The 25858-nt window shown below is 42.7% G+C and overlaps 1 protein-coding gene across 1 annotated transcript in view; it reads right to left on the reverse strand.

Moving 5' to 3' along the window:
* Positions 1 to 6184: 6184 nt before the first annotated feature.
* Positions 6185 to 25858, reverse strand: part of PRTFDC1 (phosphoribosyl transferase domain containing 1) — a 34808-nt gene continuing 15134 nt past the window's right edge. Inside the window, exons 7-10 of the mRNA XM_088457798.1 lie at positions 25230 to 25312; positions 19961 to 20007; positions 10595 to 10671; positions 6185 to 6662 (exon numbers count right to left, since the gene is read on the reverse strand). Coding sequence (XP_088313924.1) covers positions 6615 to 6662; positions 10595 to 10671; positions 19961 to 20007; positions 25230 to 25312 — 255 coding nt within the window. The 3' untranslated portion in view covers positions 6185 to 6614. The remainder of the gene's footprint in view (positions 6663 to 10594; positions 10672 to 19960; positions 20008 to 25229; positions 25313 to 25858) is intronic.

Consider the following 25858-nt stretch of genomic DNA (forward strand, 5'->3'; position numbering starts at 1 on the left):
GCGCCGTGTCATTGGTCCCAAGTTGTCCAGAATTGGTCCAGGAAGCATTTATAGAAGGTGGCGGAGAGATCCATTCGCACCCAATATCCTGCACCTATAAATATCAAGGAGCTGTAGGAAGCTATCCAGAAGGCAAGGGTCAACATCTCTACAGAGCTCTTCCATCCACTTGTGGAATTGATGCCATGTTGAGTTGCTGCACTTTGTCGGGCTAGAGGGGGTCCTACACAATACTGGGCATCTATCCCTTGATTCTTTGGATATCAGTGTATAATTATTATTATCTTTTATTATATGGCGCCACAAGGGTTCTGCAGCACCTCACAAAGTACATAAACAAATGAGCACACAAGAAAATAGCAACTTACAGTACAAAACAATGCAGGACAAGGACATAGTTTATAAACATTGCTGCAATTGCAATCATAACTAAACCAGCATGGCATCAGCGCACAAGTGTTAGGTGCCTTTGTGGGGAGTTTGGAGTAGATGATCGCATAAGCAAGGGAAGGAGAAGCACATGAGGGAAGAGGGCTCTGCTCGTGAAAGCTTACATTCTATAATGCCATCATATTTTGTTACACTTTACAATTGGGGAACAAAAGAGTAATAAAACTTGGATAAAAAAATTATATTCTTGCATGCAATCAACATTGGATTAATTATTCTGTAAAATAAATGTAATACTTTCGTCAACAAAACTAATTAATTTGAAATTACACTTTGATTTGTATAAAAAGGATTTAGTACGCTCAACTCCATCATTGTGATTATACAGGTTGAGTCTACCATATCCAAATATTCAGAAATACGGCATTTTTTTTAGCATGACTGATTTGATGGTCAATGTACACAAACTTTGTTTAAGGCACAAAATTATAAAAAATATTGTATAAAACTACCTGAAGGCCCTGTGTATATAAAACAAATGCATGCTGTGCTTAGATTTGGGTCCCATCATCAAGATATTTCATTATGGTATGTAAATATTCCAAAATATTCCGATATCCAAAATACCCCTGGTCCCAAGCATTTTGGATAAAGGGAGACTCAACCTGTATAGAGAATTTACATCACCAGTTACGACAATGTAATCAAGTTTTTATCATAATATTATATTTGGCATATTTTTATTATGTTAGTACTAATTTTTTTTATATTTTTAGTGTTTAATGAATAATGATATATATCGCGATTATCTTCAGCTGTGGGCAAAATCATATAATAATACTGCATTGTTACGCAAATAGAGTTTGGTTATATACACAGTGAGGACATAAGCTGAAAAGTATATTTACGTCTGTTTTCTGGCTGCAGTTTAAGCTGAAACGCGATTCTTTTTCCAGTCACGAGATGGCAGCTGATTATTGTGATCATCTGGAAAGATATTACCTCTAGCCCACATGCCTTGAAAAAGGCTACAGTGTGCAAGTCGAAAAATGGGGAAATGCTTTGACTACTAGGAGCAAGCTAACATTGTGAACACAAAAAGTTCCTGAGGGTTCTGTTTTGGACTATGTAGATATGCTTGGAATTTCACTCTTCTGGTAGGAAGTAAAGCTCATTAGAGTTTCAGCAATTTAAGTTTCTATTTACATACAATTTATTCAATGTCCATTTTGAACGTAACTTTTTATTAAAATAATATATAGAAGGATAATATGCTAGATGCAGTTTTCCCCCCTCCTTTTATGAATCATTCTCATAGAAATCATGCATATATACAACAAGGAGTCTAAATACAAGTTTGGATAAAATAAAGAGGTTATCTGCTTTTCTATATGGATGGGCATATCTTTCCCTATCTTTATTTTCCCTGCTGGAGAAAAAGGGTGATTATTATACAGTACATACGCCTCCTTGAGTTCAGTGATCACATGGTGTGAAAGCCATTTTATAACACTACAATATTTTCTTTTCTGTTTTCATTTACATAGTTTGGAAGGCAACTGGGAGCTGCAAAAAAAAAAAAAAAGGTGTAATCTGTTTACACCTCTGTGTTTTCTGGGTATTGCTTTGGTAATACCATATCATTAGGTGACCTTTTCTAGAGAAAATTATTCCCATATCCTTTTGCTATAGTTTATTATCACGGTGTCAAAATAAATAGAGATGTCAGGTAAGGAACTACTGTAGGCTGGTTGCAAAACTAATATTTCTGGGGGGTTTTTTAACAGTAAAAGTGACGTGGAGAGATGACCTCAAGATGAAATGGCAGAAAGAAATTCAGTAATCTGGGTCAACACAGATGGTAACAGATCTGCAGAGCCACCCGGAGTGTTCAAGGGATGCTCTAGGTAAACACCCTGCACCCTGTAGAGCTGCCTGGAGAATCCTAAGGACACTTCGAGCAGTGCTCTACTGAGGGTTTTCCAAAGGAAATGGTATAGATTTAAGGGGAACCAATGGAGTTAGGAATGAGCCTTGTGATATTCCAACTGATAAAAGATGAGAACCAGGATAAGACAGTATTCTGAAGACCAAGAGATTGTAGTATTTGTGAGAAAAAAATGGTCTACAGTATAGTGTCAAATGCAGCAGCTCCTGTAGATCCAGGAGCATTACATGGAAGTAATGGCATTTAGATTTAGCAATAATTAAGTCATAGATCATCTTAGTCAGTGCAGCATCTGTGGAGTGTTAGGAATGAAAGTTGGACCAAACTACTGTAGGTCAGTAGTGGCTGAGAGTTTGGACATTCATTTGAGAGTTTGGACATTCATTTGAGAGACAGTTTGGGTCAGAATTTTGCCTTCCATGTTTGAATAATAGTTGAGATATACCAATGGAATGATTGCAGATTTTTGTATAGTTTGGGAGGAGCACATGAGACATGGCTCAACTAATTTGTGAGGTTATAGGCTTAAGAGGAGAGGTAGTAAAGTAAAAAGATAATAGAGTAGATACTTCATCTTCATTTGTGCGATCAAATGAAGAGAAGATGCCAGAGGATTCAGGGAAGAAATTGAGCAGGTTGCTGTTTGATCAGATGCAACATGAAATGAAATCTTCATCAATCTTTTCCTACAAGGAGGAAGCAAGTTCTTGGCCTCTGATGGTTTGCGGTGGGTTTAGTATGGGACAGATTAGAAGAGATTTAAATGTACTGTATTATAAAGGGGTTTGGGAATAGAAGCTTGAGCAGAGAGGAGAGGCTATATATTTGTTTGGAAAAGTCTAGAACCTTGTGAAAAGGAGTGGTAGACAGTCGTACATATGTGAGGAAGTTTTTAGAAGTGCTATATTATCACCATTGACGTTCTATTTTGCAAGAAAGTTTTTAAAAGAGGTTTTATTACTTTAGAGTTCCATGGCTGACATTGAAGTAAATGTGGAGAGTGAAGAGTAGCTAGAGCCACTACATCAAAGGCAATTTCTAGGGTTTGAATAAAATGTGGTACAGAAATAGACTTAATAATTCTACAGGTATGAGGAGGCTTGGTAAAATTCATAAACAGTGAGGTTAAAGTATTAGAGGAGAGCGTGCAGGTGAGAAGGTGATCTCAGAGAGGCAAAGAAGTGTTAAGAAACCGAGAAGTCCAGGGAATACAAGCTCAAGATCATGACCATTCAAAATGAGTAAAATAGTCAGTCCACTGGGAGAGACCAAGAGCAGAGATTAGAGAGAGTATCTTGGATCCAAACAACTCCTGAGCACTTCAGAACCATCCTGATTTTCGGGCACTGTCCAGTGGGGAGTGGCAAGGTTGGGAAGTCTCCCTCTCACCTGCTGCTTTGCATAGGAGTACAGCGATGAATGGATGCACATACACATGGCATCAATACACTGGGAGAGGGACCGAGGGCAGCCCAGCAGCTTAGGAAGTGCTGGGCATGCCCCCCAAAAAATGGGGGCATGATGCAAACCCAGTCCCTCGTACCAAAAGGCCACATCCCTGTACTGTGAAGGTACCTCCCTCTTTCATGTACATACCGTGGCCACACGCACAATGTCCCGCTCCCCTCCCCCCAATGTTGGGAGGTATGGTACAGTAACACACTAGATAGGTTTGTATTGTTATTCCAAATAACTTTTTATAGGTTTTGTTTTAATTTTCAGGATAGGTCGTCTGATTTTAACCCAATTTAAATAATTTGTCCATTAATGGTAATAATTAATGAGAGGAGTGAGCCCAGCACTGCACAAAAGGAAATGCACACTGTGAGACCCTCTCTCTCCAGAAGAGATACAGGTGCTCTCACCACAGTTCTTAAATTGCACCATGTTGCCCTGTTAGATGACTGCCATAGGGCCGGATTCATTACGGATCGCAACAGCGTATGCAAATCGGCCGAATGGGAGTACTGCACATACATCCGAGTGCGTGCGTGAGTTAGCATTGTGATTGCTTTGCAATCACGCACGCAGAAAGAAAGCCATCGCAGATGGAGGGACGGGACATCAGCATTTGTGGGTGGTGATGGGGGAGTGGTCGGAAAAACGCAGGCGTGTGTCCGGTTGAACGCGGTTGCATGGGCGTGCATAAATTAGCCACTGTGATGGCATACACAGCTTGTGTACTCACTGCATGCGACGAGGATAGCAAGTTCTGAGTAAGGTCAGGGTTGCTCTAATTGTGCGTGAGGAGCCAATGGTACTCGATGTTCCCAATGTATACGCAGGACAGCAAGATATTTTGCGGATGTGAGATAGCGGTAGTGGGAGTCTCTATACTGGCTGTGCGATGGCATTGTGATAGCAGTCATTAGCATATTTTCACAGAAAACTGCTTGCTTAATCGCAGCCACGATCGCAATAGCGTTCCGTAGTGAATCAGGCCCATTGTTCATGTCTAGTTATGTGACATAACTAAACATGAATGTAGTAATTCATTAATGCATATAATTCCACTTTATTCCATGCATGTAGGTTACAGTTTGTGATTGATTGTTGATATGTGTCATTGTGCTCATAATGTTTAAGTTATGGTAAGTAGATGTCGGTGTTTCTATTGAACAGACAATGATTGATAAATTGAATCGCTGTGATTAGGTTTTTCCACAAAAAAAATAAACATTTCCGTTTTTGTGTTACAAAACAAGTGCTGTAATGTTACCATCACAATCAGATATTTACTTTCAATTGCTTAACTGCGAGCCTCCAGTAGCCGTATACGCTCACAGGCCTTGCACTCAGACACAGGATTTTTTTGTTGTTGTTGGTCTACACATTATATATATATTACACACACAAACAATCTGCCGCCCTCTAACAGTTCACCAGTGCAGACGATTTACCATGTTTAAAGTCCGCCAGATCGCGTTATTTACCTATTATTTCATGTGTGATACGCTTCATTACTCCTTCGTCTTTCCATGCCTATGCCGATGCAGACATCCCCACACAAGCATTATCTGCAGAATAGATCATTTGCATAAAATTACCTGGTGGTCATAATAATGTGGCCAATCAGGGTATGTGTGTGGAAAAAAAAAAAAAAAAAAAAATTAGATAGATATATATCACGCAAAGACTTTCGGGGTATATTTACTAAAGTGTGGGTTTTTTGAAGTGGAGATATTGCCCATAGCAACCAATCAGAATCCAGCTATTATCTTCTAGAGGGTGCTAGATAAATGTTAAGTAGAATGTGATTGGTTGCTATGGGCAACATCTCCACTTCTAAAAACCCGCACTTTAGTAAATATACCCCTCAGGCTAGAATTTAATATGAATCTCACTAAATTGTAGACACACTGATGCATGAAACATACACATTGCTTTACTGTGTGTTATGGGGAACAAGTTACTGTTGGTTTTGGACTGAGCTCTATGTAACATTTATTCCTTGTAATAAAGTGATAATTTATCCTGAAGTCACTCTGCTGCTGAGATCCAAGGAGCCAAATTTATGATCATCTCCTGCACTTTCCTTCTATCAGGGCATACAAATAATTGCCAATCCTCATCATTCATATATTCCCAGACTGTGACATCACAGGATACTTCCTTTCATCCTTCTCTAGAACGAGAACAACACACAAGTTGGAGATTCATTAGTTGGGCTGCAGATAGCTCAGTTACACAGCTGGAGAACGACAGTATCTCTACAGCAGGTCACCCCTACTATAGTTGCAGGTAACGCAGGAGACATAATACAGAAATCACCATTTTTATATAGTAGCTATAGGGATAAGTCTACGTCTTAGCAATCAAATGATTCCTTGTCAAAGCCAAGCAGGTATCCAACAGTTCCCACAATGCACTGATTTTATTTTATTTATTTATTAACAGTTTCTTATATAGCGCAGCATATTCCGTTGCGCTTTACAATTGGAAACATTGACTGATTATGATCAGTTGATAATTGCTGGAATTTTCTTCACCCCATCAAATAAAGCAAGGGCTCGTGCAAAATTTCTGAGTGCTGCTTATATAATAAACTTCAGGATCCTTATTTAAAGGAGACACATCCCTATAAAATAGACATAATTGCTCTTTAATAATCCAATCTTGATTTACAAGGATTAGAAGTAACTGCACCTCATTTAGGGACTGAGAGTTTATTGCAGTCATAGGAATGAGACTTTCCTCCCTCACATGAGAGCTCTTCATGTTTCAGGTCGTCTTTCTTTGTTCGAATAATTGGAAAGCAGAATGCAATGCAGAGTTTTCACACCTTGTACTTCTCTTTGCCTTTTTCATTGATGATACATATATGCTGCAAAGCAATTTAGGACAATTTAGTACATATTTATTGCTTACTATACAGATCATAAACCTCCACTTTATTCATAACATCCTTGCGCAGGGGCGAAGTAGTAGTTTCTGGCCCCCAAAAGCAACATTTGCTGGGGCCCCCGGGTAAAAAAAAACCCCACATAGAAACATGGGACAGACAAGGAACACAGGACCCCTCAGCAGTGGGCCCTATAGAAGCTGCACCTAGGGTAGTTACGCCCTTGTCCTTGGGCCCTTTTTTCAGTCTACAGTTTCCAGACATCAATAATTTACCTCCAGCAGCCAGGTTTAATCACAGGTTGGAACCACATCTCAGGGATTAGGACCAGTTTCACTTTAACCAAATTACAGGCTTTCATTTTGGGTGTTAGTTTCTTGCCTAGCTGGCTTGTAGATAACCTATCAAGGGTGCCAAGTGGGAGAGGGGCTGATACGGATTACCAATGTCTGGAGACCACGACAAGGACCTGTGCCAGCCCTGAACACAAAGGATCGCCCTCCCCTCCTCAGCCTTTGTGAAGAGCAAGCACCATAGTGATTCTTTGTCAGAATGGACGTGGCCAAGTTCCTAAGCTTGGCCAGTAAAAGCTTCTCCCAAGTGACAAATCATTGGCAGATTCTGCCAAAGCCTTTATTCAATAGTATAGTACTATTCAGTGCACAACCACATAGTTGTGATGGGATCGGTATGAAACACAGCCGGACGCATGTTTCAATCGGTACGCCGGCAACAGAAGATCCCGACATAGAAGGTTTTTTTTGCTTTTACTAACCCTCTCCCCCCCCCTGACCCACCCTTAGGGGTGCCTAACCTTAACCCCCCCTGTAAGTGCCTAACCCTAACCTCCCCCTTCCCTGCAGCCTAAACCTAAGTCTCTCGGGGGAGTACCTAAATCTAACCTCCCCCTGGGGGTGCCTAACCCTAACCCCCCCCTTCCCCTAATCCTCCCAGGTGGTGCCTAACCCTAATCGCCCCCCCTTATCCTAGCCCAACCCTAATCCTCCCGGGGGGGAAGCTTAACCCTAAATCCTACCCGGGAGCCCCTAACCTATCCCTCCCCCCCGCAGCTGTCAGCGCCCGACTTACCTTCGTTTGGTATGCTGGGCGTCGGGCTCCCAGCGTAGGGATAATGATAGGAGTCGGGTTTCGAGACCTATCATTAGTCCCCTGTTGGGATTGCAGTGTTGGGAAGCCGGCGGTCGGCATTTCGACCGTTGGCTTCCTGACTGCATCCCGTTGTGACATATGGATAATGTGGCCTTCGTCAAGACAATATATATTTTTAGATATCTTAGTTAGAGCAGAGGGTTACCAACCCTTCATTTTGTAGCATCAGAAGTGTGCCATATTATTATTTTTTTGTTGATTTGTAACTAATGTGTAAAAATCTTATTTATTTGTTACTTCTTGTGGATTGATAAGGCTTCATGTAAATGTAACAAAATAGAATGACTGCATACTGTATAGGTCTGGCCTTATAATTGCAAAATAGACTCTTTAGGTTTAGCTAACACATAAAACCTAAGAGAGGAAAAAAACAAAACAAATAAACTTTGCTTCAGCCACAGCGCCAATGAATAAACATTCCTCTCCCTGACAGACAGTCACAGGTTCCAGCTGTGTAATATATATTTCTACTGTAAAAATTCCAGTACTCTAATTGGTTTATACAGAAAAAGAAAAAAAAGTGAACCATATACACAGGCAAATTAAACACAAACCTTTTGGTGAGGATTAAATCAGTTACTGGTTATAGACAATTTTCCCACTTGCGCTCAGTTTCCAAGGCAATTCTCAACTGTCTCCGCTCACAGACATAATTAAATACTTTTAACACATGGATGGCTGGAATTTATTTGTATCGCTTGGGTTTATGCATTACAGAAACACAGCAAGTGGAAAATCAAATTATAATCCTACAGCTAAAATATATGACAAGTGTATATCCCCTTGTATAACTCTATGCACAGTTACTGGCTTTAGCTGGATTGAAACCATTTACTTTCCAGATGTTTATTTTTAAGCACATATGTCCCTAAATAAACCATGGCGGCTGCCTCATAATGGGCTTTATTCACTACCGTATGCAGTTGGTAATATGCACGCAATCAGCCGATTGTAGCGTACTGTGCATGCATCGCAGTGTGCGACATAGCTAGTGCTACGCAGACCCCTCGCAGATTGACAGGAAGCACAGTTTGTGGGTGGTACCGGGGGTTCATCGGGGAAACACAGGCGTGCCAGTGCGTTCGCATGCCGTTGCAGGGGCGTGCATAAATTTCCCACTGCAATGCCATACGCAGCTTGAGGCCTCATAGCATGTGCGTGGTTGTTAGCAATTTCTGAGTAAGGTCAGAGCTTGTGCATGTGTGCGTGAGGCTGTGATGGTACTTGATGTTACCGATGGGTTCGCTATTCTGCTAATTATTACGGATTTGAGCAATGTAGAGTGGGCGTCCTTATGTAGTGCTGAATTTTCATTGCGATCGCGATGAATTAGCATACTATCGCTGTTGAACTGCGTGCATATGCAATATTGCGTTCCGTAGTGAATCAGGCCCGATGCCACTAGATACCTGCTGCTTTCTGAATCTCACGGCTAAAAAATGGCTGCCTCCAGTGGAGATAGGTACCCTGTCAAGGCATTAGGAGTAGACTGAAGATCTGCCTGAAACACTATTTGATCTAGCACCCTGGCAAGTCTTGCTAGTACTTGTGTGCACTAAACTTGGAACTACAGTGGCTATTTGGAGTATTTGTACGATTGTTTCTGAGAAGGCCTCAGGGCAGAATGACCTTGTATATAGTACCTAGTGCACAATTGGTTTTAAAAACTTAAACAATACTGTTTTTAGAGAACATATAACTTGGCACACTCCGTATATTAATAGCCCGGCACACTGAGCTATATTGTATATATTAGGGGACTACCAATCTAAAGCTCACCTACCCTGCAACAAATGATGACGGAAACAAGTATGCATAATGTGCAGTATAAAAAAAAAAAATTACAATCAATACTTGGTGACAAGTTCGCTGCGAGCGTGGCCTGAATTTCTATTCCACAGTGTTGTTAGAATTCAAATAGATTTGTATTTTGCATTTGAAAATATTCACAACGTCATGGTAATGAGGTTTCCTGTTTTGCCAAATGATAATAGCAATCTTTATGTACATTTCTCTTAGCGAGTTGTGTAATGCCATTACAACCTTCTGCCTGCAGATGGCACTGTTTCAATAACTGAGATGTAGATCTAATAGAAGATACTGTATGATAAGGAGCATCAGAAAGTACATTAAATAAAATTACATTCCTTGCAGAGTTAAATGATATTTCCATTAGGGTGTTTAACTGCTACACTTAAAGTAGGATTTAAACAGTAGAAACCTGGAGTAGATCATTTTGTCCCAGAGAACATGGATTACATCAGTTGGAGTTACGCTATTTTGTTAGTTGTATTGCTATAGGAAATCTCTAAAGTTTTAATTTGTCTTTTAGAGGATTATTGGATACACTTGTAATAAAATTCTAAATGTAACTTTATCTGCATTTATGGGGCCCATATATCTACGATGGAACTGGGGACATACAACATATTGAACAATGTAAATTCCCCAATTCCGCCCCGAAGATCGGTGAATCTGTTTGGTGGCGGCAGAACGGGGAATCGGGCCATAGATGAATGGGCTGCATTAGAGTTGGATTATTAAATGCAGGTCACAAAATTTACAATAGTATTTTACTTTGTGTGTTTTATATTCATAATCCTTAAAATGAGTTTACAAATGTTACACAGGTTGTACACACAGGTAACAAGCTATAATGTGCAGTTGTGCTTCAACCATTATAAAGTCTCGGAATCCCGCAAAGATTAAGATCTAACACTTCCCCACTGACTAAGTGCACTCACTTGAAGATCTCGGAAGTGCTCATTGTAATCCAGGGCGTAACCTACCACGAACCGATTGGGAATTTCAAATCCGGCATCTGCAATAAAATGATTGAAGTCAGTGGTAGATTGTAATACTAAAGAAAAAAAAAAAAAACATTACTGGTTCTTTCAATAGAAAACTAGAACATTATTTTTTTACAGTTTTATTGTCTACAGTTATTATACACTGCTGGACACAAATCGGGTGTAATTGCAAATGTATAACATGCCCCCCAATAAACTCACATGTTACTACAGTTACAACTTAGGATAGGCAGTGTAGCAAACTGCATTTTGTTCAGGACAAATCTTACATCTAAGATTACTTGCATCCATATAAGAGGGGCACAAATTCCTTAGTATTAGTATCCTACTTACATACTTTCATTAGTCTTTAAAGCAGCAATTTGCAGCATTTTACAGCAGAGGACAGGGCTACAAGGGATTGTGACCCCACCCCCTACTGTTCAAAGCTGTTATTCGTGGCCATTTACAACGGGGGCTGGGCTTTGGTGACACAATTCAAAGTGAATTGATTCATCGTACCTCCTGGCTGCCCTCCTCAGTCTAGAAACGGGTGGCTCTGGGAGACTGGTGAACTCTGTCTGGTGGGGCTGAAAGAGCTCCCCCAAATTAGGGAACTTCCGGGAGATTTTGGCATGTATAGATAGTATCCAAAATGCCACACTAGGCTTTGCCAGCACTATAGCAAAGACACTTGCAGTATGTGGTCCCCCTGCCACAGTGCCACACCAACCCTAGGCCGGTCACTATGTGGTTGTACTCCCTAGAGGGAATAATCAAATGCCCTAAGTAAAGCCAGCCCTATTGCTTATAGCACCAGGGCCATGCCCAAAACCCTTGGGCGGTCAATGTTAGATTAATGTTCCAAAAATAGAAAATAATAAATATATCATACTTTCCCTGGTGAACTACAAGTCACAGCATGTCCTGGCCAACTTTAAAGTGTTGGGCATGATGGACACTTCTAGTACTTCAAACTCAGGCTTACCTATGGCAGCCAGGGCATGTTGGCACTTGAGGAACCACAAGTGCCAGCATGCCCTGGTATCCAGGGCACGCTAGAACCTGTAATGTAAGGAGAAATTATAAGAAAAACACACAATAAAATCTTTATTTACATAAAGACACATACAATCCCTCCGTCACTGATTGCCATAGGTATGTTTGTGTTTACATGCATGCATGTATGTAACCAGCTCACAAGGGTGTGGTACAAAATGTCAAAATTCAGTCTGACAAATCGTGCCGATATTGTTCTAGTGTGTACCCGGCCTTATGGTGCATACACACGATCAGATTTTTCCTTCAGATATGAACGATAACGATTTAAAAATCGTTCGGTCGTTCATATCTGAAGGAAAATCGTTCATATCTGACATGCCTGAACGATGGACGATCAACGATGCGCGTTCCCGTTTGTCAGATAACGATATCTGACATCTGATGGGTTTGCAGTCAGACTTGGACGATTCCATTCATTTTAATGCAGTCAAAAATCGTTCAATCGTTCAGATCGTTTAATCGTTCAATCGTTCATCTGACAAGTCTGACAAATCTGACCGTGTGTACGCTCCATTAGTTAGACAATGCAAAATGCATGTCCTCTCTAGACTTCAATATAAAACTCACCTATAGGGCTCGATCCAATTAGGTGCGAATTGCAAGTGGCGAGTTTGTTTCTTTAAACTCGCACACTTCAACGCGAAGCGCACTCCCGACAATTCTCCAATCCAATTAAAATGCTTAATCGCACTACTCGCAGCGGAGGGGTGCGAACTGACTGCCAAATGAGATTTGCGAGAAATGCATGAAAATGTGGGGAGACCATCCTGGACCCCCCCAAAATGGATAATTTCGGTAGCAGGACTGTATAGACGGCTGTTTGTGGGCATTAGGCTTTGAAATGGTGTCAAATGGCTTGATTGGTGCTTTTTTTTTTTTTTTGAAATGCAAGAAAATTATAAAGATTAAAACGAAAAAGTTTTTTTTTTAACGAATTAAACGAAAAATGCAAAAAGTATGAAAAAGGGTGATTTTGGGGTACTTTGAGGGCACCTTGAAAAATGGAAAAAAAAAAAAAAAAAAAAAGCTAAAAACAAATTATTTCTCAACTGAAAAAATTATTGTAATTAAATTTGGGGTGCCTAAACGAACGAAAAAGTTAATTTGGGGGTAATTTGATGACTTTTTTTTACCTCAAAAAATGACATGTAATTATCGGACTAAATAAGCTAATTAGAAACTTCCAATTGCCTAATTGGTCATTAGGGGGGTAGCCAAGGGGTTCAGCACAGTGTCCCCACATTTTAACCTTACAATAAAGATTTTCCTTTCCATCTCTCACCCTCAGGGAGGTGCGAGTGGAAAGTTGCTGGAGTTTGCTGGAGTTTGTTGTGATGGCAAAGCTCTATGCCATACTAGATAACATTTAGTATGGTGTATCCCCACATACTGATCATTTCAGAGGATCAGTTTTCTGAATTATGGGAATATAAGTAACATGAGTCACAGATTGCTGGCTTGATGCACAGAGTACTACGCTGGTATCTCACATGAATTTGTCAAAGAACAGTGCACAAACACATATGCGTCTATGTAATTCTGCCTGTGCTTGGATGGGCAGTATGAGGCGAAATGCAGGTCTTCTAACTAAGGGTCAAGTATAGTACATGTGATAAGATGCAGACCCCGGAATAAGACACATACACCTAGGAAAACTATGTTATTGGCAAAAGCTACTGTTGCTGATGGCAATGCAGCTCAGGCTCTGGATTTGGGTGGGAATGCGCCAAGCCAAGTCGGTTTTATCCTGGGATGTAGTTTGGAAGCCGACGGTCTAAATCCCGACCGCCGGCTTCCAGACATTCTAATCCCGGCCTGTCATTAACCTGACACCGGAAGACAAACGCCCGGCATCCCGATCGAAGTGATGCCGGGCGCGGACAGCTGCAGGGGGGGGTGAGGGTTAGGCAACCCCCCGGGAGGTTAGGGTTAGGCACCCCAGGGGGGAGGTTAGGGTTAGGCACCCCCCCGGGGGACTTTGGTGTAGGCGCGGGGAGAGGGGGGTTAGGTTTAGGCACTTGGGGGGGGGGGGGGGGGGAGGTTAGGGTTAGGCAACCCTAAGGGAGGGTTGGAATTAGGTTAGCGATACTTACCGTAGGGATGATCTGGATTTTCACCCTTGCCGGGCTGCCGGTGTCAGGACATGTGTCCGGCGGTGATACCTACTACAGCCCTTATTATTATATAGCACCAGCATATTCAGTTGCGCATTACAATTGAGAACAAAACAATAATAAAACAAGACTGGGTAACGACAGACAAGAGGTAAGAGGGCCCTGCTCGCTTAGCCCCTGTATGTAGAAAACAAACGGATGGTCCTGAAAATAGAGAGACAGACACATTGCCGAGTCAAATCTACTAGTACACAAAATACTTTTGCTGGTTTTGAAATGATGTTCTCTATATGAAGATAAGTTTGTTTGTTTTGTTTTTTTAATCTGTCCCTTTAAATCCCCAAAATTTAAATGTACAGTTTCATAATAATGGCAAAAGTAGGAATTTTATTATTTGCTTACTCTGATAAAAAACAACTTCTGATGGAAGTATAAAATGATGACTGCACACTAATCTCTCGGCTTCCTCGACTGCTTCGTATAATTGTCCACCAGCAATACAGAGTTCTGCCTTAAGGGCAAACTGCATGACAAGGGCTGGGGCTGGCCTTGTATTTACTAAGTGAGCCGTCACGGAGGTTAGTATGCCTGTCTGGTGTTTGTGGGAGGCACATTATAAATCATTGCAGAACGATTCAGTGGAGACTGTGTGACATGTTGCAGTGTAATGTGTTTTATACAGCTATTCTGTCTCATTACTACTAACTATGCTTTCACAAAACTATTTCATATGTTATTGCACATATCCTACCATGTATCATAATCTGTCCACACGGGGCACTGTTCCATTGGAGCCTATAGCGAAAGTTTCACATCGCGCTGCTCAATATTACATCTTCATAAAATAACAAATCTGATGAAAATGAGGTTCTCTCAGTGGAATAAAAAACAAGATTTTTTTTTTTTACTTTTATATTGAACAGACAGGTCACCCACACAGTAATATGAGTGGAAATATTTTAGTTGGCAGAAAATGTATCCATTGATTTCCTGATAGTCCTTTTTTTTCCAATGAAATAATGAAAAATCAATAATAACAACAACTCTATTATTATCATCATCATCATCAGTTGCTCCACAGGCAGCCCGCAGTGGGAAAAACAAAACTTAAGCAGTGGCGTAACTAGGGTCTTTGGAGCCCAGTGCAAGATGAAAAACTGAGCCACCCCAAAACTGTGCGCGCAAAAAAGTGGGCATGCCCAGATGCCACAAGGGGCGTGTCAACATGACACACCAGCATTTCTCGTCACTCTGGAAACATTCCTTTCCATTCCATATGCACCTTAATGCCCCCAGTTGCAGTGCCCCTTATGCAATGCACCCAGTAGCAGTGCCCCTTATGAAATGCCCCAAGTAGCAGTGCCCCTTATGCAGTGCCTATTATACAGTGCCTTCATTAGTGCCCCAGTACAGTAGTAATGGCCCGTACACCTAAAACACACACACATAATTTACTTACCAAATCACCCCTCCTGTGCCCACCGCCATCCGCTCCTCCGGTCCCGCTCGACACTATGGGAGAGACGTCATGACGTCACCCAGTGCGGGAGCCAGAAGGCGGAGGTCATGGGTGAGCTCCAGCCTGGCTCTGGCCCTGGGTGCAGCAGCCAATAAAAGCCTGTCTGACACTTATTGGCTGCGGTGCTAATATAGTGCCGCGGACTGCCCTGCCCTACAGACTCCCCCAATATTGCAATAATGCGCATGCGATGTGCTGCCGGTACCAGTGTTTCTACGCCATATTGTAGCCACTGCAGTTAACTGAATAGGCCTGAGCATTATGGGGAGAGAGGAGATATGAGATGTATGATTTGTTTGTGTAGCAGAGGATAAACCATATAAACCAGATTATGGATGACATGGTGATTTTCTGTAGTTATGTGCAGAGAGGTACAGAGGATGGTAGGAGATGAGAGATCAGTCTGATCGCTGTACTTAGGATGGACAGAAACTGGGACAGATGGGTGTTTAGAAGGTTGCAGTAGTCAATTTGTGACTGTAAAGGGGCGATGCTGACACATTCTGTAAGGGGCTGGGCATGCTGTCACAATGAACATTGTGTGCACCCAGCTGCTATCTACACTTGCCCCCTCCCTACTCCCAGTGCTGCCCCAGATGCCATCATGCCCCCCCTCCCTACCCCCAGCACTGCCCCTAACATCTTCCTTGCCCCCAAGTACTGCCCTAGCAGCTATCTACTCTTAAAACCTTACTACCCCAGTACTGCCTGCCCCTAACCCCCTCCTTGCCTCCCAGTACTGTGCCGGGTGCTATCTACCCTTGCACCCCCTCCCTACCTCCAGAACTGCCTGCCCCTAGCCCCCTCCTTGCCCCCGAGCATTGTCGCAACTGCTGTCTGCCCTCACCACCCTTAATATGTGATGGACCAATAAACAGTGGATCAGGACCCCAAGTGAGGGATCCCTGGGACCCACAATTTTGTTCACTCAGCATGATCACTGACCATGCAAAGGCTGCTGTGAACATCCACCATTGCTGTCTTCCATGGACGTCCAGCCCTTTTTGTGTTGTAAGATGACCAGTGCTTTGTTCTTTTTTTAGAATGTGCCACACTTGATTTGGTCACTCCTACGGTTCACACTGTCTCTCATGGATTTTTTTGTTTTTACAGCCCAAGGATGACCTGTGTCACTTATATTGAGAGTTCACAGCAACATCTTCTAAATGTAATTGCCTCAGTTGGAATCAACTCCAAACATTTTTGCCTGCTTGAAAAGAGGGGCTACATATTAAAGAGCTGTAATTCCTTAACTCTTCATACATTTTGGATTTTAATACCCTCAATTTAAAGTGGATAGTATACACTGTAGAACCATATTCATTATATAATTGTCACTTGTATTTTTTTTAAAAACTGCTAAAATAACAAAATGAGTCAACGTCCAAATATATATGGACCTAACTGTATTTAAGCAGTTAGAGCAATCTGCCTGCTCAGAGTTTAAAGTCATTCAATATTTTAATTTGAAGTATTGCATTTTTGGTTGAGTACTGTATGTGCAACAGTGTTTACTCTATATCACAGGTTCTCAAACTCGCTCCTCAGGACCCCAAACAGTGCATGTTTTCCAGGTCTCCTTACAGAATCGCAAGTGAAATAATTAGCTCCACCTGTGGATCTTTTAAAATGTGTCAGTGAGTAATGAGGACACCTGTGCTCCTGCTGGGTAACCTGGAAAATGTGATCTGTGTGGGGTCCTGAGGACAGAGTTTGAGAACCACTGCTCTATATCTTTCACTGAAAAATATAATCATAAATTTAGTTGGAAAGTTTGTGATACCTCTGGTACCCAGCTAGGAATACAACAGTTCTTAAAATTTGCTAGGATTGTTTTGTTCTGTGTTGTAATGCTGGTTGATATCCGCTACAGTAGTTATGAGAATACCTTCTGTTTTTAGATGTGTTGCAATGCATTACTTGTATATGACAGGGCTATTTCGATCTTAATTTATGTAACTTATAACAATATGGAAATGTGCAAATTTTGTTTAGAGTGTTCATAACATGTTGTTTTTAGATAAAACTGGTCTTTTGATCTAAAGATTCACCTTGTGTATTGTCACATTATTATCCTGAACCTGGGACATAACTGGGGCACCTTTATCCACTACTCACATCATTTGTAGCTATGTGTTACAGAGCTGAATGTAGTGCCAGATCCTACATCATTTATCCTCACCTCTTGGCTCATTTACATCAAGTTACATTTTCTCAGCTTTACCTTTCTGCCACCCATAATGCCTAAGGTTACAGCTGGCCTCATTGGAAATATTCTGAAAACGAAACCCATAAATCAATTTCTCTTCCATATAGAACTATATTATTACAAACTATACAATTATTAATATAAGGTGTGCCTGGAGTGCGGGACCAATATTTAAGCTAAATTAAAAAAAAAACAAAAAAAAACGCACAATCAAACATATAACTTAGGGGTGCCAAAATCTATATTCGCTTACCAAAAAAATCTAGGCTTGGGCTGGCCCAGTGTATCACATATGATGTGTTTCCATGACAACAATCACCACACGTCAACCATGTAAGTGGGTCTCCCCTATTTAAAGAGACCATTAATTTCATCACAGAACATCCCTGAAGAAGGCTGACAAGCCGCTAAGTGTCGGACATCCACACATACTTTCTTCCTCCATCAGCTCACCTTCGTGCCTAGTATTCCTAACCTAATCCAGGACAACGTCCAAACTGTGCACGGCCCACGTGCACAGCCCGAACTGCCGACCGACTACATCCCCCAAGTCTCCCCACCGGCCGGTGGGTCGAGCGACTGGCCGCGTCATCTGTCAGCCGGGACCACGTGACCGGAAGGGAACGTGGGCTCCGGCAGACAACTTCACAGCTGGTGATTGAGGTGGACCAATAGTGAGAGTGTAACGAGGCGCACACTCCAACAGGAGGCAGTGGGACTTAACATGAAGGATAGCAGAGGACCTCGGCACCTGCAGGACACCGGATAAGTTGTCGGACTGGAGGGTACGGGACGCCGACCCTCCAGAGCGCAACTACCAAAGACAACACCTTGTTTTCTAATTGCCTGATTTTTTTCCCTTTGAGACTTTTACATGTACATAATTTTTATTATCCTGAATTTTTTTATTCTATTCCATACTTCCTCCATAGGAACTTTATCAAGGCTGTTAGCAGTCTCTCCCCTCCCTTTTTTTCCCAGCCCCACGCCAGCATTTTCCTATGAAAACACTGTTATTTATTGATTGCAGAGAGGAGCCGTGTGACTCCACTTAATTCTCTAATACAGCAATAAATAAATCTATAAAAGTACATACTTAGTCATCATCATTTACAGTAATATACAGGACATTTATTCATTTTCAAGCGCAGGCACATATTTTCTGTTTGTGAATATCTCAGCATGTTTGGCCTCAAAAGACCTCGATACCAGATAATGAAGCTTTCCAAATGACTAGCCATCAGTGTTTGGTCATCAAACAACATCCGGGTGACTGGTGTCCCCTGTGGCCAGATCATGCTCTGTGGTCATGTTACTGTTAGGTGTCGCACTGTATGACCACCTGTTACACTGTCACAGCTCTAGGAAGATTGATGCTGCTGAGAAGAATCCAAAGGCAGAATGCCAGGGGGGCATACCAAGGCACAGGTACATGGATGCAGACTCGCAGGATTTGCCAATAGCTGGAAGCAGAGCCGTAACTAGACTTTTTGGTGCCCTGTGCCAGAGAGAGCATTGGCGCCCTCCCACCCCCCCCCCTCCATTTTTTAAATAGGGACAGAAGATTGTCAGGTGCACTAAGAGCCTTGGCCTCATGGGGAAGGACCAAAGGACCAGGGAAGAGATAGGGGAGGACAGGAGATGCTGGGGATAAAAGATGAGGAAGCTACAAGTGAGAATGATAATAAACAGGAAAACTGACAGACCCAAACAGTGCCCCCTGCCCTGTGCCATGACACTGGTCACACCACCCCAGTTATGGCCCTGGCTGGAAGATAGGCACATGCAGAGTTTCAGGATTTGCCTCTTCGCAGAGGAGCTGGACCAGTTGTGCTTCCCAGCATTCTGTAGCAGGCTGCAGGAACAAACTGGAACAGAATGCTGGGAAGCACAACTGGAGCAGACTTCATGAATATACTTGAACAGAATGCAAAGAAGCAATGAAAAACTAGAATCCAGGGCACTACTGTAGGTCCTCTGGATGACAAATTGTACTAGCAATGTTCTGCCAGTATTTCCTGGGTTTAAATAGGACGCCCTAGGCACAGATAAACTGATCGATATGTGACTGGGAGCTGCTTAGTGCTTATTGGCAGAGCGGGTCATGTGACTAAATTGTAGATGGCGGCGCCCATAGTCCAGAATTGCAGGAACCACCAGGAAGTGGAGACTTGGGTGCGCTGCAGGCAGCCAGTGGGGAGGAACAAATTGATACTAAGTTACACTGCCAGGATCCAGTCATGAGGCCCCAGGATCCAGCATGTGACATACACTGTGTTTAATAAAAACCCCTCTGTCCGACAGTAATGTGCCCCTGGATAGTACATCCTAATATTTATACCTATGAAGAATAAACTAACAAAGTACAAGAGAGAAGTAAATTCTGTGTTCAAATTATCTCTTTAGAAATGACTCACAGTCTGGTCTGTATTTGTTGTTATCATCAGATCTTTTCACCAACAAGCTGGAAGTGAAACAGGAGGAGAGAAAGTTATTAAACAAGATAATATATTTCTGAAAATAAAAACCAAATAAAATCATAAAATAAAATAGCTGGTGAAAAAAAGATTATGCAGTTCTACAATTACACTAGAGACAACTGATGGCAAATCAAATCTATATAAAATATACCATTAGATTATCTGAACATGTTCAATTTATTTAGACTTCTCGTCAGCCACATCGCCTGGTCTTTTGTATATGCAGGAAGATCAGGTGATGCGGCTGACGATCCCATGGAGCGCTATGCAGCGGAGGTCAGCATATCGGGTGGTCGAGCAACAGATTGCCTGATGTCTGCCCATCGGCACTGGGATCGTAGGTCGCATCGCTGGGTACACAATCGTTTAGTGTCTACCCAGTTTCAGTCCTCAGGGAACCCTAAAGGCCCCTACATGCTACTCGATATTGCTAAAGATTTGGCCAATTCCAATGCATCAGAACGACAAATAGTACATATCATGCAGAGTCTATGCACTACATCGTGTAGTGTGCGCTCCCGATGGATAGTCAGCCGCATCGTGTGATCTTTTGCACATACAGGAATATCAGGCGATGCGGCTGACGATCCCATGCATCGCTATGCGGCGGGGGCTAGCATATTGGGTGGTCGGGCATGGGATCACCCAGTGTGTACAGACCACCCGATATATCGGCCCGAAGGCACTAGGATCATTGCAGGGGCATTTCTAGAGAGGAGTGGGGCCGTGTGCAGTCTCCGACACGGGCCCCCTCCTCTCCGCCCGACAGCCGGCAGCGCACTGAGCTGTGTGCGTACAGCACTGGAGTTATAGACTCTGGGCACTAGAGTGTGCCCATAGTCTATAATGTATGCACAGGTCACAGGGAAAATGGCTGCGGCGGGCATTTTCCCTGTACTGTGCATACGATGGGAAAATGGCCGCCGCAGCCATTTTTCAGCACAGGACCCCCGCGCCGACGTGGGACTCCGGAGCGGTAAGTAATCTTTTGGGTGCAGGGTGTGTGGGGCCCCCCTGGACTCAGGTGCCCGTGTTCCCCGCACACCCTGCACCCATTATAGATTCGCCCCTGGATCTTTGGTCCCATCGCTGGGTACACAATCGTTTAGTGTGTACCCAGCTTTACAGTCCTTGTTTTAAGGATAGTCATGCTTAGTTACAGGAGTCTTCATTAATACTTTAGTTAATTTGATATAAGCATCCTGGCTCAAATCATGGATAGCCTTAAAACTTGGGCTGTTACACTGCCTTGAAGATTGCGTTTGGGAAACCTTGTGCAAGATAAGATCAGTGCAAACCTTGACCTTATGTGAACCCACTCCACTGTCAATAAGGGCAATCATTTGGGCTGAAAGCCCAATTCAGCATATCACCAGTAAATTGAAGGGACAAATTCAAAGGCAAATCTGGAACAACTACAGACTGGGCAGGATTAACTAATTAATTTGTTTTTGGATTATTAGGCTTTGCATTTACATTGCTCATTTACATAAAACCAGACTGATTCATGGACAGAAAACAAGTGAGCCATGTTACAACTGTGTTGTCATCTCAACAGTTACAGCACTGGTAACAATGAAACAAAATCATGCGTTTGGGACATTGTAATTCTGAATATCAATGTTGGACATCTTTGTTTTAATGTATGTGCAATGACCCTGTTTAGAGAGCACTGATAGTGGATGTGTCACTATGGGATTACCTATGAGTTACAGTAACGCGGCGGGGAATGGATTGGAGATAAGTGGTAGAATTTGAGGATTGGGTGCAGAAAGAGAGTGAGCAAGTCTCCGAGTGAAGTTCAAGCTCATGGCTATAGCTTTGACCTGGTCTGGTATTTGACTGTAGGTATGCTCTGTGGAGAGCTGATCCAGATGCAAAATGAGACTGCTGCAGTTGACAGACCCATTAGATAGAGCACAGGTTCTCAAACTCGGTCCTCAGGACCCCAAACAGTGCATGTTTTGCAGGTATCCTCACATAATTACTAGTGAAATAGTTAGTTGCACCTGTAGATCTTTTAAAATGTGTAGGTGAGTAATGAATACACCTGTGCACCTGCTGAGTGACCTGCAAAAAGAACTGTGTGGGGTCCTGAGGACAGAGGGTCTCATTCAGACCCGCTCTCGAGCGCAGGACGCTCGCAAGCGGGTCGATGTTACCCCAATGCGCATGATGTTACCCCAATGCGCAAGACCCGGACAGCGACAGCACCAAAGGGGGCGTGCTGTCGATGGTGACTGACAGCACGCCCCCTTTGGTGGGCGTGCCGGGGGCGTGGCTGCCAGACGGAGGCGTTCCCATGGGAACGCCTACCGCCTGGGTCCGGCCCCACTGACATCACTAGTGATGTCAGTGGGAGTGATTTTGGCTCTGATAGAGCCAAATCACTCCAGGGCTTGCGGCCACGAGACCCTATCGCAGGGTCTCGTCGCAAGCCCGATGGTCGCGATGATCTTGACCATCGCGACCATCATCATGGACGCTCAAATAAGCTGTGGGTGGTAACCCACAGCTATGCGAGCGTCCAAAAGGCCGCTCCACATTTAAATAGGACAGCCCTGATTCAGAGCGAGCGCTCTGGTCAGAGCGTCCGGCTCTGAATCAGGGCCAGAGTTTGAGAACCACTGAGATAGAGTCTAAAGGAGAGTGCAGTTTCTTCATGTAGGGACCAATAGAGAAGCATCATAATCCGTAGCCATGGTAACCGGGAACTGATTCCACAACAAGTGTGTAACATTTATGTCCAGAAAGAGGAAGGGGCATGAATGATAGATGACCAGATAGTCAGCTGAGGGATGTAAAAAGCCTGTGCTAGGCTAGCATAAAGGTAATGTAATATGAAGGTAAGTGTACTGTTACAGATGGGGCATGAGTAATATTCATAAGAATGCAGCCTATCAAGTCATTTGTACCTAGTGCCTCATAAATACCTGGTCATGTAGTGTCTCGGGGAGCTCATTAGTTCCCAGTGAATTGAAAAGTTGCAGTCTCACGACTATGCAGTAGGTTCGGCCCACAAAATGGCTGCTAACGCTTACTATGTGTAGGTGACCCTTGTGACTAAACTTACGTTAGGATTCAGCATCTGGCGAAACATGAAAATGGCTTGTGAAAGTAGTAATTCCAAATGTGTGTCTCTGAAGATACAATACAACGATCAACTACAGGGGTTCTCAACAGGTCATGTTTTGAGGATGTGTCTGTGGAGGCAGTGGGGATAATTACGGAGCATATGGGAAAATTTCTGGACTGCACAACCTGACTATATATATGATGGGAGGTGCTACCTGATGAGACTAATTGCAGGCACAGAAACAGACAAATCTCAGGTGCACAACTCCAAATTATTAATAATATATATAAATGCAATAAAATTTTGCAATCAATAGAGGTTTTTAGCATAATCATGGTCAAGCTTATGGGCCCACCCACCATATCCATATAACCTCTTTCGGGTAGGTCCCTAACATACTAGGGTTCAAATCCAGAGCGCAGGACCCCCCAAAAACTGCCCCAGCAAAGCCGCCCCAGGGCACCAGCATAGTAAGAAAAGTGCAGTGTAAAGAGATAGTTAGGAGCAGCTGCATATAAAGAATGAAAATAAAAAAGTGAAGCACATATATATTAAACACACAGTGAAGGGTTAAAATGTGTTATAATGGAAAATGTGTTATAATGCAGTGCCCTGAGACAGATTAACCAACGCAATCCAGGGGGACCCACACCCCAAAAATGAACCAAAGTTGCACTACAGTATATAACTTTTAGGACTTACCTAGAATTGTGCCTAATACAGTGTGCATATACATCACCATACTCCATGCTTTTAAACCAATAAGGTAGGATAATTACGGACCAAGAAAAATATATTAACTCACGTGTATGATTAAAATAATCCACAAAACATGACCTGTTGATGATACTTGAGGACTGGAGTTGAGAATCCCTGATCAACTATATCAGTGGTTTGCAAATGGAGGCGAGAACCACTGGTATAGTTGAGGACTGGAGCCGAGAACCACTGGTATAGTTGAGGACTGGAGCCGAGAACCACTGGTATAGTTGAGGACTGGAACTGAGAACAACTGATCAACTATATCAGTAGTCCCGGGATGAAAAGGCTCTGTATTCCTGCTCTGGATGGTAGCAATCTAGTGCCCTTTTGCGTTAAGGGCCTGATTCATTATGGATCACAACTGCAACAGTGTACGCAGATCAGCCGATGGTGCGTACTGAGCATATTTCGCAGTGCACATGTGTGTGTGTGTGTTGGCATTGCGGTCGCTCCACGATCACGCATGCACAAAGAAAGCCCTCGCAGGTCGAGGGACGGGATGTCAGCATTTGCGAGGTGGTGACGAAAGAGTGGTCGGAGGAACGCAGGCGTGCCAGTCCATTTGAACGCCATTGCATGGGCGTGCATTAATTAGCCACTGCGATTGCATATACAGCTTGTGTACTCACCGCGTGGGATCAGGTTAGCAATTTCTGAGAGAGGTCAGACCTGTTTTAATTGTGCGTGAGGGGCCGATGGTACTCGATGTTCCCGATGTATACGCAGGACAGCAAGGTATTACGGATGTGAGATAGCGGTAGTGGGCGTCTCCATGCTGGCTGTGCAACGGCTTTGCGATTGCATTCATTAGCATATTTTCGCAGCAGACCTGTGTGCGTAATCACAGCCGCGATCGCAATAGCATTCCATAGTGAATCAGGCCCTCAAATCTCAAGGCTTCTTTTTCAAGGTATATAGAGAGAAGGCTTTTAAACCTCTTTAGCTGGGTCACATGATCAGGAACTGGTAACGTTACCGGTGCATATAACAATTCTGAACATTGATGGAGTTCATCTTAATCAAAATTCTTGAATTACCATGTGTCATTATATTTTTGTTATTATAGCAATTTTTCATCCTGTTTATATTTGATCTCCACAGTGAGATTATTATACTTTTCTAGGTAGCGCTAGTAAACTACAAACCATTTTGTTTCTTGCAAATTACCAACATCTATTCTCTCTAAATACAGCCAAAGAAATAAAACAACTTCAACCACAGAAAACTTTCCCAGCCCTAGATAAAATAGTACAGCAGTTAATGAGCGAGGTTGCCATGGGCACGGGAATCCTTTGCAGTTTTGCTTTATGCTAACAATATAAGTTCAAATACAAAGACTGTGCCGTGTCTGCTACTGTAAGTACCAACCTTGCCACCTTCACCATCTTTGGTTTGTATATTTCCAACTGCTCATGAAGAGCTTTCATTGTTCGTCCAGTTCCTATAACAGCCTAAAAATAAAGAGATGGACACATCAGCAGGACATATAAATCTCATTCAGCCTTGGGGGTATATTTACAGAGCGGCGGCTTTTGCAAGCCTTCTTGATTGGTTTGGACTTCAAACTTTCAAGCGGCACTAATCTTATGTGCAAAACCAGTAGCATTTTGCATTTAATGCCAGTTTCACTTTATATTTTAAGGTCAAACTTGCCAAGAAGCGGTAGCTTTTGCTTCGGAAATATACCCCTTGGTGAATAGATGTATGGTCACTGAAGCAACAAGGAATTGAAATACAGCCCAAGTCTCCATAAACACTTTAAAAAGATGAGTGATATGGAAAATACTGGATTTCCTTAGCAATTAAACTGAATTAGGCAGGTTTTTCATCCACATTTGGTTTGCTCACACAACTAATTGTCTTTGTTTTAATGCATCTTGTTGGTAGTATGATCTTGGCACTTAAGAGCACATGAGTGGGCTAGCCATACAAAGATGTGCGCTCATCAAGTTTGAGAAGAGAAAAGAGTATCGGTCACAATTAGGAAGCAATTGTTC

The sequence above is a fragment of the Taudactylus pleione genome, unplaced genomic scaffold, assembly GCF_031769625.1.
Source record: "Taudactylus pleione unplaced genomic scaffold, aTauple2 ptg000788l, whole genome shotgun sequence".
Lineage (NCBI taxonomy): Eukaryota > Metazoa > Chordata > Amphibia > Anura > Myobatrachidae > Taudactylus > Taudactylus pleione.